Raw genomic sequence first — 15,579 nt, forward strand, 5'->3', positions numbered from 1 at the left:
GAAGTGCTCCTGAAGTCAAAGTGCTCCTGAAGTGATGACATCATCAGAAGCAAGTTCATCAAAAGCATCTCATCAGAAGCTGAAGATCAACAGAAGCTGAAGTTCATCAGGAGATGCAAGACTTAAAGCTTCAAAGGCAGTTCAATGGATTTAATCTCGTCTAAGCATTGCAGAAGACTGGAAGAGTGAAGCAACGACTATTTTAAAAGGATTTGAAGGCATTGGATGCTTGTTCTTTAAAGAGCGTTGACAAAGTACAATTGTACGAAGTGTACAACCACTACCTCCACTACTCTGTTTTTGTCTCTGCTACAAGACAAGAAAAACAGCTCTGCCTGCAACGATTTTCCTTCACAATTGGAATGGATTTGAAATTGATCCTTCATAGGACAATAACCATATCAGGCAAAAGATCATTGGTGATTAATCAAAGCTTCAAACGACTCTATTTTGATGTGCTGGCAATTCACAACGTCTCTTTAACACCTCTATATAATGGAGTGAAGAGTTAGAGTTTGGTAGAAGGACTCAACAACAATTTACAAGCGCCAAAACTCTGCTGAAATTGTTCTGCATTCAAAGTTCACTTAGAATTTCTTCTGCAAAGTTCATATCTTAGAAATTCTAGAGTCTTAAGAGTATGTATCTGATTTGTGTTATGAACACCACTGATTGTATATCAAGTGTTCAACCTCACACATTTTCCTTGTAATTCTGTTTGATTAGAAGTCTCTTGCAGTTATGCTTGAGCATTAGAAGTCTCTTGATTATGTTCAGGAGCATAGGAAGTCTCTTGCAGTTGTGCTTGAGCAGTTTGAAGTCTCTTGCTAAGTTTAGCAGTGAGCACTTGTAATCAGATATTACATTTTAGTGAACTCTCCTTGGAAGTGCAAGGGGGACAGAACTACTTCCGATTTGTGGAAGGAACCTGTATAATTGCTTTGTGTCTTTCTTCTTTCTCTCTCTGTTTTTATCTGCTGCAAGTTAGTCCTGAACATCACTTCAGAAGCAGAACTCTATCTGCTCCTGATCAGTGTTTTCAGCTTAGGAGAAAACAAAGAAAAAGTTAACACAATTCAACCCCCTCCCCGTCTTGTGTTTTTCTCACTTTCAATTGGTATCTAGAGCCTTGGTCTGTTGTCTTAACACTTAACAGTGTAACAAAAAAAGATCTGAGAAAAACATGTTTGGTGATTCCTCCAGTTCTGGATCTAGGAACAACAATGTTGTTCCATATGATTATAGTGACAACAAGAAATCAAACTCTAGAAAGGTTCCTAAGTTCAATGGAGATCCTGAAGAATTTTCTTGGTAGAAAACCAACTTCTACAGCTATGTCATGGGTCTAGATGAAGAACTATGGGACATAGTTGAAGATGGTGTTGGTGACTTGGTCCTTGATGAAGAAGGAACTGTTGTTGATAGAAAGAAACATACTCATGCTCAGAAGAAAATTTACAAGAAGCATCATATTATCAGAGGAGCATTTGTCACTGTCATACCTAAAGCAGAGTACATGAAGATGAGTGACAAATCTAGTGCTAAGGCAATGTTTTCTTCTCTTTGTGCAAACTATGCAGACGGCAAGAAAGTCAGAGAAGCAAAAGCTCTTATCCTTGTTCATCAGTATGAGTTGTTCAAGATGAAGGATGATGAAACTATTGAGGAGATATACTCAAGGTTTTAAACCATAGTCTCTGGAATACAAATACTGAAGAAGAGTTATGTTGCTTTTGATCATGTTAGCAAGATACTAAGAAGCTTGCCTGCTAGATGGAGACCTAAGGTTACTGCTATTGAGGAAGCTAAAGATTTAAACACTTTAAGTGTTGAAGATCTTGTCAGCTCTCTCAAGGTTCATGAGATAAGTCTAAATGAACATGAGCCTGCTAAGAAGAGTAAATCTATTACTCTACCATCTAGAGGGAAGTCATCAAAAGCTCTTAAAGTTATTGAATCTGAAGAAGAGTCGCTGATGGAGACTCTGATGAAGATCCTACAGAGAAGATGGCTATGCTCTCCAACAAGCTTGAGTATCTGGCAAGAAAGAACATGAAGTTTCTGAGTAAGAGAACTGATAACAAGAGCTCCAAGAAAGAAGATCAGAAGGGATGCTTCAACTGTAAGAAGCCTGGACATTTCATTGCTGATTGCCCTGATCTTCAGAAGGAGAAATCAAAGGATAAGTCAAAGAAATCAAGTTTCAACACAAGGAAATTCAGAAAGCAGATTAAGAAGAGTTTAATGGCAACCTGGGAAGATTTAGATAGTGAATCTGGGTCTGAAAAGGAAGAAGCTGAAGATGAAGCAAATGTTGCTATGGGGTTAGTAGCTACTGTGACTTCAGAAGCAAATCCTGACTCAGACTCTGAAGATGAAAATGAGATATGTCTAAGAGCAAAGGAAAAGCAAAAATCATGGTACCTAGACAGTGGTTGCTCAAGGCATACGACAGGAGAGAAGTCTATGTTCCTCACCATCACAATGAAAGGAGGAAATGTGAAGTTCGGAGGCAACCAGTCTGGCAAAATCATTGGAAACAAAGAGAGTCCTAGAAGAACAAGATCATATTTCAGACAAGAAGAGTCTATGATAGGACTGTTGTCAGTGAATGAACCTGCTACAGTTGATGAAGCACTTTTAGATGATGGATGGATACTAGCTATGCAAGAATAACTCAATCAGTTTCAAAGGAATGATGTATGGGATCTGGTACCCAAACTTCAGCAGAAGAACATTATTGGAACAAAATGGGTATTCAGAAATAAGTTGAATGAACTAGGTGAAGTAGTTAGAAACAAAGCAAAACTTGTTGCACAAGGTTACAGTCAACAAGAAGACATTGATTATACTGAAACATTTGCTCCAGTTGCAAGATTGGAAGCAATCAGGTTATTTCTATCCTATGCTGTAAATCATGGCATAATATTATATCAAATGGATGTCAAGAGTGCATTTCTTAATGGAGTCATTGAAGAAGAAGTGTTTGTCAAGCAACCTCCAGGTTTTGAGGATCTTAAGTATCCTGACCATGTTTACAAACTTAAGAAATCACTATATGGCTTGAAACAAGCTCCCAGAGCTTGTATGATAGACTAAGTAATTTCTTGATTAAAAATGATTTTAAAAGAGGCCAGGTTGACACAACACTCTTCAGAAGGACTCTTGGGAAAGACATTCTTGTTGTGCAGATATATGTTGATGATATAATATTTGGTTCTACTAATGCATCTCTCTGCAAGGAATTTTCTAAGTTAATGCAGGATAAATTTGAAATGAGTATGATGAGAGAGTTGAAGTTCTTCCTTGGAATTCAAATCAATCAAAGCAAAGATGGAGTATATGTGCATTAAACAAAGTATACTAAGGAGCTTTTGAAGAAGTTCAAGCTGGAAGATTGTAAAGTGATGAACACTCCAATGCATCCAACCTGCACCTTAAGTAAAGAAGATACTGAATCAACAGTAGACCAGAAGCTGTATAGAGGTATGATTGGTTCTTTGTTATACCTCAATGCATCTAGGCCAGATATTTTATTCAGTGTATGCTTGTGTGCAAGATTCCAATCAGATCCTAGAGAATCTCATTTAACTGACGTTAAGAGAATCTTCAGGTATTTGAAAGGAACAACTAATCTTGGACTCCTTTATAGGAAATCCCTAGATTATCAGTTGGTTGGATTTTGTGATGCTAACTATGCTGGTGACAGGATTGAAAGAAAGTCAACCAGTGGCAACTGTCGATTTCTAGGTGATAATCTGATATCTTGGGCTAGAAAAAGACAAGCAACTATTGCTATGTCTACAGCAGAAGCAGAATACATCTCAGCTGCAAGTTGTTGTACACAACTACTTTGGATGAAACATCAGTTAAAAGACTATCAGATTAATGCTAACAATATTCCCATTTATTGTGATAATACTGCTATTATTTGTTTGTCAAAGAATCCAATTCTACATTCAAGAGCCAAGCATATTGAAATCAAACACCACTTTATTAGAGACTATGTCCAAAAAGGAATCTTAGATATATAATTCATTGATACTGAGCATCAATGGGGTGATATATTTACTAAGCCTTTAACTGTGGAAAGATTTGATTTTATAAAGAAAAATTTGAACATGCATTTTGTGTCTGATTAGAATTCGCTTGCTCCTGAGTAGGAATTTAGGTCCTGAAGTCGTTCAGAAGCTATAGTCCATCAGAAGCTCTTTATTGAGGTTCTGAGGAAAATGTGCTTCTGAAGATGACATCAGCATCTGAACTCTTGAAGCTGGATTTTGTGCTCCTGAATAGCAGAGTTAGTGGAAACGCTGGAAGTTACTTTTTAGTAACACCTGTCCCACTAACTTGGCAGTTACTCTGAAAAACTCTAACGTGGCTTATGTGTACTGGTGTATAACATAAGAGGGCAATGATGATTTTTAGCTTTGAATACATTATCTCGCACCCCCTTTGTCATTAATGTTGTGTTTGTTTGTTCCCTACTGAATTGCAATCATTTTTACTCAAAACACTTAGACAGAAACACACACTACTCACTTCACTACCTACACTTTTCCTTTTCACTTTGTTCTCTGCGAAGCAAGTTCATCTTCTTCAATCAAAAACCCTAGAACCCTAAAAACATCTTTCAACATCAATGGCATCATCTAGTTCAGTTCTAGAAATGTCATCAAGCATGCAAGAAGATCCAACATATGAGATTAAAGGAAGTACTATGTCCCTAGAAGAATGGGATCTCAGGATTCAGACTGAGAATCCTGTAGACTTCATCTCTCTGGTGCATCATGGGTGTGACATCAGAAGTTACTATGAAGCGCAAGGTTTGATGGAGTACTTCAAAATGTTGAATGGCCCGACATACAAGACTTTGGTCAGGCACTTCTGGGTTAGGGCGCATGTCTATGACAGGAATGCAGCTAAGTTGGAAGAAACTGAGAAGATATTGATTGATCCTACTTTGGAAGGAAAAACAAGGGAGGAAATGGGTTTAGAACCGTTCAGATGCACTAAAATCAGATCAAGCATCATGGGCATCCTGGTTTTTATCTCTGAAGAAATCATAGCTTTTGTCCTCGGAAGAGATCCAACCAGAAGTTTCAAAGGTGGGATAACCAACCCCAAGACCAGCCCATGGAATGCAGTAGTTAACAAGTCCATGTTCAACAACACAAAGAAAGGTGCTTACAGTGATTTGAGCATGGAAAACAAAATGCTCCTGAAGATTCAAAATGAGAATCTGCTACCAAAAGGTGGTGGTAGTGACTAACCTTCATTGGAGCACATGATTTTCCATCACTACATCATCACAAAGGAAAAAGCCAATGTGCCCAAGTACATTTTCAAGCACATGATTAAGGAGCTAAGGGAAAGCCGGGAGAACAAGAGATGTTGGGTTCCCTATGGTAGGCTTATCTCAGAGATCCTTCATCAAGGAGGGATTCTGAATGCTCTCAGCAATGTCAACATCTTCACTGATGAGTAACTGGATACTGAAACTGACAAGGTCATCAATGGAAGAACACTCAAGAACATGAAACTGGTTGAGGCCTTTACAAAGCTCAACACAGACTTGAGTGAGTCTGATGCAGTATCAAACCTGATGGAAGACTTTCCCCCACTTTGCAACAACTGGCAAGAGGATCAGGCTTGAAGATGTGCCTGAAAATGTGTTTGGAGGAGCCCTGCCAGTAGCAAAGAGCATGAAGACAAAGAGAAAAGCAATCACCATGGATGAGTACCTGGATGATGCTTCTGAAAAACCTACCAAGAAGGCAAAGAAGGAGAAGGCTTCTGATAAGGTGAATGTTGGTGGTTCTGGTGTGCCAACCATTCAGGAAGAGGTTCAGGACTTGGATGCTGATACGGTTCTGAACAAGAGAACCAGAAGTGGCAAAGCTGTTGCTTCTTCCCAAACTGCTCCTGATCAACTTTCAATTCCCAAGAAGAAAAGAAAGCAAGCCACCAGGAAGCTGAAATTGGCAGCACATGTGGAAGAAGAAGAAGAGCAAATTGCAGCTGCTACTGAGTTGGTTACAAGGGAAGTGAAGAGAAAGAAGGCTGAGGATGATGCTGCACTGCAGAAGGCGTTGGAGTTAGCAAAAGAGATTGTGGTCCCTGCATCCAGCTTTGCTAGAGAAGATGCAATTACAGATGCTCAGGAGATTATAAAGGCTACTGAAGAAGTACAAGAGCTGGTAACTTTAGAAGCTGGAGGTTTGCTGATGGAAGCTGCAGAGGTAGTCCAGGAGGACCATGCTGATGCATCAGAAGCTGCTGTTCCAGAAGCTTCAAGAGGTAATCCTGATTCTCCACACATTAATGATGCTATTGTAGTAGAATCTAGTTCAACCTCCATATCCTCTCAATCCAACTCCTCTACATCCTCTTCAGACTTAGATGATATACGCCAAATTTACTCAACCATTCACAAAATTCTTTCACCATCAACCAAACTCCACAAAAAGCCTGCCAAAAGTATCCCTTTTGAGCCTATGATCCCCAATGTTGATGAAAGGATAGGGGATATGTCAGAAATGAGGAACAAAGTCTGTGAAAGACTGCCCCCTAACCATCCTTTCCAACCACCAATGATTCAACCCCTCAACTTTATCCCTACTGATGTAAATGTGGAATCTTCATCATCTCATCCATCTTCAAACAACCAACCCAAAGAAACATCTCTCTTAGAGACTCTGGTCAGTCACTACTCTGGTGAACTTCCAGGCGTTGAGCCAAACTTATAAAGAGCCTCTGAAGTAGCTTCCATGGAAGTTGCTTTAGAAAGCCCCCAACAACAAACACCAAACCTACAAATGACCTCAACAACTTGTCTTGCACATGTCTCTACCTCTGAACATGTTGTTCCTGAACCTTTTGTTCCTAAACAACTTGTTTCTGATCAAACTGTATCATCTACTATTCCTCAAACTGTTAGTGAACCTGATCAACCCTCAACCAGCAATCAAACTCTAACCTCCATAAATAGCCAACCTTCATCATCAACCTTAGCTATTCAAATTGTTGCTCCTGCCAAAACAAATTTACCCTCACCACCAACTATATTTCTGGATTCTATTATACTAGCAAATGTGTGTGAGAACATCTTTCAGGAGCTCAATAACCTGATTCAAGCAAAAAATAACCTGGTTCACAAGGAAAGCTATGAGAAACAGTGGAAAAGGCTAAAGGAGAGAGTTGATGTTGTCTTGAATGAGCTTAAGAAAACATGTATGGATGCTCAAGACTCTACTCAACAGAAGCTTCAAGACTAGCTGAAGGGTGTTGATAGTAATCTACAAGAAGTTAAAGTTCTAAGAACTTGGGTGCAAAATCCTCTGTGCATTAGAGAAAGAACTCCTACTAATTTCATTCCTACTGGTGTGCATCCCAAGGAATTGGATTTAACTTTATTGAACAAGATCAACTTCAAGTCAGCTTCTACTGAACTGGACTTATTGCAGAAGAATGTTGCCTTGGAAAAGGAAAACAAGCAGCTCAGGAAGGTAGTTTTTGAACAGAAGCTACTGCTGCTTGAATATAAGTCTGCAACTGAAGCAAAGTGGGAAGAAGCTAGAGTGAGAGAAGAGAATCTGGTCAGAAGTAATGAGGATTTTAAGAATGAAATGAAGCTACAACAAGAAGCAATGAAGCAACAACAAGAGGAGACTAACAAGATGCTTAAACAGATGATGGATATGTTTAGCAAACAAGCCAACCCTTAGTTGCACACATTTTTTTTCGCTTGTTTAGCTTTTGTTAAGTTTCTTTGTTTAGCATCTTCTGGAATTTATTGTGCTTCTGGCTTCAAATTTTTGCATATGATCATATTCTGCTTCTGAACAAGTTTTTGCGCTACTGATTAATGTTTATGCTTCTGAACTCATTTGTCTTTGCTGTGATATATTTCCTGTGTTTTTACACTAATACATTTCTTATGTTTATAGAATTTTTCTCACTATCTTTTTCCTATCTCTTTCTTTTTGTCTTTAGTTTTTATACTTTTTGTTGATGACAAAAGGGGGAGTAGATGTATAATATTTATAGGCTATGAGCCCCATTAATTTAATTTTTAATCAAGTTAAATTAATAGGACCTTCTTCTTATCTCTTAGTCTATTAATGTGAGAATATTCTGAGTGTTATTTCGTTCTTAATGTGAGAATTTAATTAACATGGATAGAACTCAGGGGGAGCTTACAAAACTCACCTTAAAGTACTATTAGACTCAGGGGGAGCTTACAAACCTCAAACCCTTATAGTCAACTTGTTAATTAGATTAACAACAATTGCACATTTTAAATACTAATGTTTGTCATCATCAAAAAGGGGGAGATTGTTGGAACAAAATGTGTTTAACATTACCCTTCGAAAGTTTTGATGATAACAAGGTATTAAAAATTGTCAATTGGATAAGGTAATAATTGTTCAAGTGTACAGGACCATAGACAAAAATTTGACATCTTAAATAGGTTCTGGAAGAACAAAAGAGAGCTAAAGAATCAACAAAATGGAAACTTGAAGCATCTGAAGAAAAGTGCTCCTGAAGTCAAAGTGCTCCTGAAGTGATGACGTCATCAAAAGCAAGTTCATCAGAAGCATCTCATCAGAAGCTGATGATCACCAGAAGCTGAAGTTCATCAGGAGATGCAAGACTTAAAGCTTCAAAGGCAGTTCAATGGATTTAATCTCGTCTAAGCATTGTAGAAGACTGGAAGAGTGAAGCAACGACTATTTTAAAAGGATTTGAAGGCATTGGATGCTTGTTCTTTAAAGAGCGTTGACAAAGTACAATTGTACGAAGTGTACAACCACTACCTCCACTACTCTGTTTTTGTTTCTGCTACAAGACAAGAAAAACAGCTCTGCCTGCAACGATCTTCCTTCACAATTGGAATGGATTTGAAATTGATCCTTCATAGGACAATAACCATATCAGGCAAAAGATCATTGATGATTGATCAAAGCTTCGAAAGACTCTATTTTGATGTGCTGGCAATTCACAACGTCTCTTTTACACCTCTATATAAAGGAGTGAAGACTTAGAGTTTGGTAGAAGGACTCAACAACAATTTACAAGTGCCAAAACTCTACTGAAATTGTTCTGCATTCAAAGTTCACTTAGAATTTCTTCTTCAAAGTTCATATCTTAGAAATTCTAGAGTCTTAAGAGTCTGTATCTGATTTGTATTGTGAACACCACTGATTGTATATCAAGTGTTCAACCTCAAACATTTTCCTTGTAATTCTGTTTGATTAGAAGTCTCTTACAGTTGTGCTTGAGCATTTGAAATCTCTTGATTGTGTTCAGGAGCATAGGAAGTCTCTTGTAGTTGTGCTTGAGCAGTTTGAAGTCTCTTGCTAAGTTTAGCAGTGAGCAGTTGTAATCAGATATTACATTTTAGTGAACTCTCCTTGGAAGTGCAAGGGGGACATGACTACTTCCGGTTTGTGGAAGGAACCTGTATAATTGCTTTGTGTCTTTCTTCTTTCTCTCTCTCTATTTTTATCCGCTGCAACTTAGTCCTGAACATCACTTCAGAAGCAGAACTCTATCTGCTCCTGATCAGTGTTTTCAGCTTAGGATAAAACGAAGAAAAAGCTAACACAATTCAACCCTTCCTTCTTGTGTTTTTCTCACTTTCAATATCATCTGATTTATTCTAACCAATATACATATGATGTATATGGATCGTTAAACATATTTTCCAGATATATTTATTTCTCTTACTTCATTTACATTATTGATTAAATTAGTAAATGTGAATGTGTGTTTGATACGAATTAGAAATCTTTGAATTGGTTCAATAGGGGAGTAAAAAGAATAATTTTGAAAGAGTATAAAGATTATACGAGTAGGTCGTGATGTTAAGTACTTGATTAAGGAGCATAATTATTATTTATATTGGTTCATGTTAGACATGAAACAATCTAAAATAGTTTGATCATAACTCCATGACTATGGTAATCACTTTATTTACAGTTATTCTTTACCCATGATAAGTTTCAATTGAGTTCATTATAAAGACACCATATTAGATATGGAGGTAAGAGTACCTAGTTTGACTTTATGAGAATTTTGGGTTATAAGGTTTATTAGATAAACTAAATTCCAAATTAAATGAATGTATATTTGTGGAGGTACCCTTAGGAAACTAGGGGATACCCATTTCACACCACCTTTTTTGGCAAAAGTTGTTTGTCACTAGAACTGAAGTATTCCTCTAGAAGAATTATGTCTTTGCAAAAGCTAGTGAAAGTAATGTAGAACTTGAATTAACTATGGTGCTTGTGCAGATGATTGTGAAGAGGTAGACTTGGCGCTAGCCATACATTTACCACTTCTCAAATGCATACACAAACAACTTGGTGTCTTTAGCAATCAAGTTACCCGAAAATAGTAACAAAATCCTAAAAACGGATCTCTCAAGGAGATGAGTTTTGAAAAAAGATTTTTTATGAAAAAAGTTTTGAAAATCAATTGCACAAACAGTGTCCCACTAGGCGTGCCAATTTGTTTACCGGTATTTTTGGCAAACTACGGGTTAGCTCTGATTATTACAAGCGGGACCAAACTAGAAATCCCAGAACATGTTGTGCAAAGGTTTTGCGGAAAACAGTTTGAAAAAAGGTCACGAAATGCACTCAGGTTACTTAGAGAGCAAGATGGGTTTTAGAGTAAAAAGGGCACTGTCTCTCGACAGGTTTGAAAATACATACAGAAAATGTAAAAGTTTAAACGCATAAACTTAAATGAGAGGTAAAATGCATTGCATAAAAGTAAAATGGTCCAACAAATCAATTTACATACATTCTGTATAACTCGTTTCCCTATGTGCCAGTAGTTTGAGTGTTGTAGAATTTCTATAAATGATTTGCGACCCATTTTCCGACTGGAAAACTCTTATTTATACATAAAGAAAATAACTAGAAAAAGTCTAATCTCATGATCAGCACTTCCTCCATCTTGGACAACCGCTTGTCCCCACGTTTCCACTTGAGTAAACCGTCTTTCCCTTGGGTTTGAATCTTCCCGCTTTGATCCTCTATTCTTGACTTAGACGGTATCGCGCCTTCGGCCTTGTCCTTGTCGAACTCTAAACCCTTCACGCTAGGCTTGTATTTCGTCGAAACCCTCAATTTGAAATGAGGCAGCCTTCGATTCCTGCAAAGATAAAAGTCAACTAAATGTTGACCATATTAAATGAGTATGTCGAATTTGCAGGCTAACAACGTTATATATTTGATAAAAAAGTTTGTCAACAAAAGAATTTTTCTTCTCTTTTTATTAATAAATAGATATGTTGTCACCATTTTGATGCACTATTTTTACAATGAATATTTTTTTTATCATTCTTTATTGTTTCTTCTCTTCTGAGATTCCCCTTTATCTATTACCAAAGGTTAAAATATAATAAAATATAATAAAAAATAATAAAATTTAATGATCATCCAGTTTGTTATGTGTAATCTTAAATAAGATGAAGTGATGAAATAAGTGAGCTAAATGGATAAAAAAAAAGACATAATGATTAGAGTTATTTAACTTATATTCCAATTTTATAAATGGCGTAACGTAACTCCTAAGTGTTGAAAATTATTTAATTTAAGTTAACGAAGCATGAATGTTTTACTTATAAAGCAAATCACAAAAATTCTATTTATTAAATATAGAGGATGAAAAATATGGCTCAAATTCTAATATTCTTTTATTCTTTGATCATCATTCCTTCAATACTTCTTATTGTATCCGGTGACGGTATTTCAATTTTCATACAATTTTCTATTTAATTTTATTTATCTTATACACAATATTTTATCATCTTTTAGTAATATTTTTTTCACATTTGACAATGTAGATCGTATTCCTTGCGTTGATGATATGGATTGTCCAGATATGTTTCCCTCTCTTAATACGCAGTGCATTGATAATTTTTGCGACGTCGTGTTAGGGTAATCAAATTTTTTTTTTGAGGGAGTGTTAGGGTAATCATTAACTTCAAAATATTTAGGTTACCTTTAGGTGTGCATAAATTTATTTCTATGACATAATGTTTGTGCTTTTATAATTTGCTTCAAAATTTTATTTATGTTTCTTGTAACATACTTTGTTTCATTTAAATATTTAGGACCCATGTTCTGTTTGAATACTTTTCTTTTTCCTAGATATGGCATATGTGTGTGTTTGTTAAAATTATTTATTTTATTTAAAATCTATAAAAAAAAATATGTTGTTGTATGTAAATTTATAAAAAAAGGATCAATCTTATAAGAAAATTCATGTTAAATACAATATAAATGACTGTGATTTTATCATAATAAATCAATTTTTATAGAATAAATATAAGAGTAAATTACACTTCCATCCCCTAAAAGATGTTTGAATTACACTACCCCTCCCCTCTTTTGTTAAAATATACACTTCCCTCCCCTCTTATTCAAAACATATTAAAAAATATTTCACTCCCCTCCCTTGAGAGAAGCTTGAATTACATTCCCCTCCCCTCTTAAGTTAAAATCTACGCTTTAGTCCCTCTTTAATAATTTTTTTTATTTCTAATAATCTAGAAAAAAATTATCTGATACACTTCAAAGAAAAATAGCAGTGCGGGTTCATTTTAATATAATCAAATTTTGAATACATATCTTTCTCTATTTTTTTTTTATTCACAATCTCATTAACATATAGTTTTAAACTCTATTATAAAATATGAAACAACCAAAAATAAAATTAAAATATATGAAAATTATAAAATATGAAACAACCAAAAATAAAATTAAAATATATGAAAAATTAGTAAAGTCGATTAAGTACGGTTACTTAAAAGTGAATTTTATACTCTAAATTGTAAAATTAATAACAAAATATTTAAATTTAATTGTCATTGACATTTAGATTATATAAAAATGAATTTATATTTTTTAAATGGTGATTCAAAATTAATATATATTATAAAAATATTTATTTATGTTAAAATAGATTAAAGTGTAGTCCATATTTAACTATTAAGGGAGGGGATTGTAATTCAAGCAATTTGGAGTATAAATTTTACTTTTCAAGGGAGGGGAGTGTATATTTTGACATAAGAGGGGAGGGGAGTGTAATTCAAGCATTTTTGAGGGGAGGGGAGTGTAATTTACTCTAAATATAATAGGTATTTTTTTAATCTATGTACTATTTCTCATTTTTTTTTAATGTACGATGTTTTCTCAATTCAGTCACTACTTCATATTTTTTTAACATATTTTGTTTTCTGTAAGTGATAAACTTAATAAATTGTTGTATAGTACTATCGATGTAGAAGAAAATAATTGATTTTATGAATTAATTTGTTAAACACTTCCTTGTGACATTGGTGTCAATTTTAGATTATAAAAGAAGATATCAGAATATTAATTGTGGATGGGATTTATATTTCATGGCATGTTGTTATTGAAATGTGAACATTGATGATGTGTTTTAAATTGCATCACATGAAATGTCATATAGATCAATATCACTAGGTGTCATTTCATTTTTCCCATCGGATCATGTAGGCTTGCATATATGCCTCCTAACTAACTTTGTGGTTTTGACAAAAAAATAAAATAAAACTAACTTTGTGGTTAAAAGAACACTAACTTTGTGGTTTTTCCTATAAAAGAAAAAACTAAATTTGTGGTTTTTGCAATATTATTGATACTTGTCATTCCTGTGTTAATTGATTTATGGTGTTGTTATGTATTTAGTGAACAAGATAAAGAAAGTTATTATTTTATAGTTTTTATTTTAATTATGTTGCTTGCCTGCCTGCAACGGGGAAATAAACATGTTATTAAATATTTATTTTGAATATTTACCAAAACAAATATTGATTTTGAAAGTTTTGGGGAATAAATAAAACTATTCATTTATGTAAATTTCTATGCTCTTTGTTTTGTATAATTTGCCATGAACTGACTCTTATAAACATTTTTAGGTACAAAACACCATAAAAAAAATATATATATACTCCCTCCGGTCACTATTATAAGCAAAAAGCTATTTTTTAGGTTCATTGAATGAGTGATGAATGTGGTCAGTAATATAGACCACATACATCATTTATTCAATAAACCTAAAAAGTAGTTTTTTGCTTATAATAGTGACCGGAGGGAGTATATTTTTAGGTACAATTGAATTTGAGGAACTTCAACAATGATTTTTTTAGGTACAATTGAATTTGAGGAACTTCAACAATGATTGTGTTGTATTGTTTGCCGCATGACAATTATGTATGTGTTATGAATATTATAAGTGGATGTCCATTTAGTAATTGGGTTATTGAGTCGTATTATTAGTTCATACATACCATTGTGCTTCTTTCCTAAATCATTGTATTTCTCTATAAATAAACTCATATGTAATATAAGATAAACTCATATGTAATCTAATTGTAGATCACATGAGAATAAGAGAATAGCCTATTCTCTCTTCCTCTTCTCTCTTTTTTGCGTTCTCTTTATTCTTGTTATTATTCTCTGAGTTTCACAATAGTATGGAAATAATTGGGGATTATTTATGGGGGAATGGAGTTTTTCTTTCGCTTATAAAAATTAATCGTCATTCAATCGTTTTATTCTATGAATCTTATTCTCGTATTTTTTTTTTAAAAACAAGCACAAATGAGATATATTACCACAATGGAAAAAATCTACTCCCTAGCACAAGGTGTGCAACGAAGAGCAGGACAAAATTACAACAAAGTATCCTGAAGTAAAAAGGAAAAAAACAGTCAACCAATACCCAAACAAGCACGAGGTTGCTGCCTTCACATATAGTAACCAAAAGGAAAACATACATTTTTAGCTTTCAGCCACCCTAAGGAAGAAATTTTTACTTTTTCCAGAAGCTGCATAATTGATTTAGTTTTATTCGAGAAAATCATGTGATTTGTTTCATTCCATAACACCCAAACATTACAAAGTCAAATTAGTTGTGAAAAAGAATGTTGGGGTTTAAAGCATCCTGAAGAATAAGCAAACTGAGTAATATGATCCAAAATATGTCGGGGATCCACTGAATGCACACCAAATGCAAGCCTTGACATGTTGCCAAAGAGAACCGAAAATAGGACAATGGATTAAAAGATGATCTGATGTTTCATTATAACCACATCCTGACACACACAATTGAGATTCAATCAAAATAATACCGCGACGCACCAAGTTATCCATTGTAGGCCACCTATTGCATAAAAGGCACAAATAGAAACCTTAAGAGGAACATTTTTATGCAGAATAGCGTCCGACATTTCATCTCCTGTCTCATGAGCATTTGATACAAACCACAAACGGTAACCATCACCCACATGAAGGTGCCACTGTCAAACATCAGTAACAAGAACCTGCAAAGTAATAATAGAAAGCAGAAACTAACACTCCCCTACTAATTCCTCCTCCCAAGCTAACAAACGACGCCACCAACCCCAAATTTCCCCTCGGTCACCCCAACCTAAGGAGTACATCTCTGCCATCATCAAATCTTTATTAACAGATAAGTCAAAAGCCTCATAAACCTCTCCCGAAGAGGAACCGCCCGACCCAAGAATCAAACAAG

The 15,579-nt window shown here is 35.1% G+C and overlaps 1 protein-coding gene, 1 long non-coding RNA gene and 1 pseudogene across 5 annotated transcripts; all 3 read left to right on the forward strand.

Annotated features, from left to right (window-relative positions):
* Nucleotides 1-3,395: 3,395 nt before the first annotated feature.
* LOC146929673 (secreted RxLR effector protein 161-like) lies at nucleotides 3,396-4,142 on the forward strand (annotated as a pseudogene).
* A 500-nt stretch (nucleotides 4,143-4,642) lies between these two features.
* LOC146929674 (uncharacterized) lies at nucleotides 4,643-5,272 on the forward strand. Its single transcript, XM_085707383.1, has one exon. The coding sequence runs from the start codon at nucleotides 4,643-4,645 to the stop codon at nucleotides 5,270-5,272; it is 630 nt and encodes a 209-aa protein (XP_085563509.1).
* A 6,228-nt stretch (nucleotides 5,273-11,500) lies between these two features.
* Nucleotides 11,501-15,039, forward strand: LOC146929675 (uncharacterized). 4 transcript variants are annotated; one of them, XR_015006101.1, is made up of 4 exons: nucleotides 11,501-11,760; nucleotides 11,861-11,954; nucleotides 13,961-14,150; nucleotides 14,192-14,456. It is a non-coding gene; the product is annotated as an uncharacterized LOC146929675 (long non-coding RNA). The 4 variants fall into 4 exon arrangements; XR_015006102.1 differs by lacking the exon at nucleotides 13,961-14,150 and having other exon boundaries at nucleotides 11,508-11,760; nucleotides 14,151-14,456; XR_015006104.1 differs by lacking the exon at nucleotides 13,961-14,150 and having other exon boundaries at nucleotides 11,508-11,760.
* The last annotated feature ends 540 nt before the right edge of the window (nucleotides 15,040-15,579 follow it).

The sequence above is a fragment of the Medicago sativa genome, chromosome 4 (assembly GCF_051527215.1).
Source record: "Medicago sativa cultivar Bolivia chromosome 4, Bolivia_mono, whole genome shotgun sequence".
NCBI classification, from domain to species: domain Eukaryota; kingdom Viridiplantae; phylum Streptophyta; class Magnoliopsida; order Fabales; family Fabaceae; genus Medicago; species Medicago sativa.

Excerpts from the sequence above, each read along its gene's own strand:
- LOC146929674 (XM_085707383.1), top strand. The coding sequence starts at position 4,643 with ATGGCATCATCTAGTTCAGTTCTAGAAATGTCATCAAGCATGCAAGAA.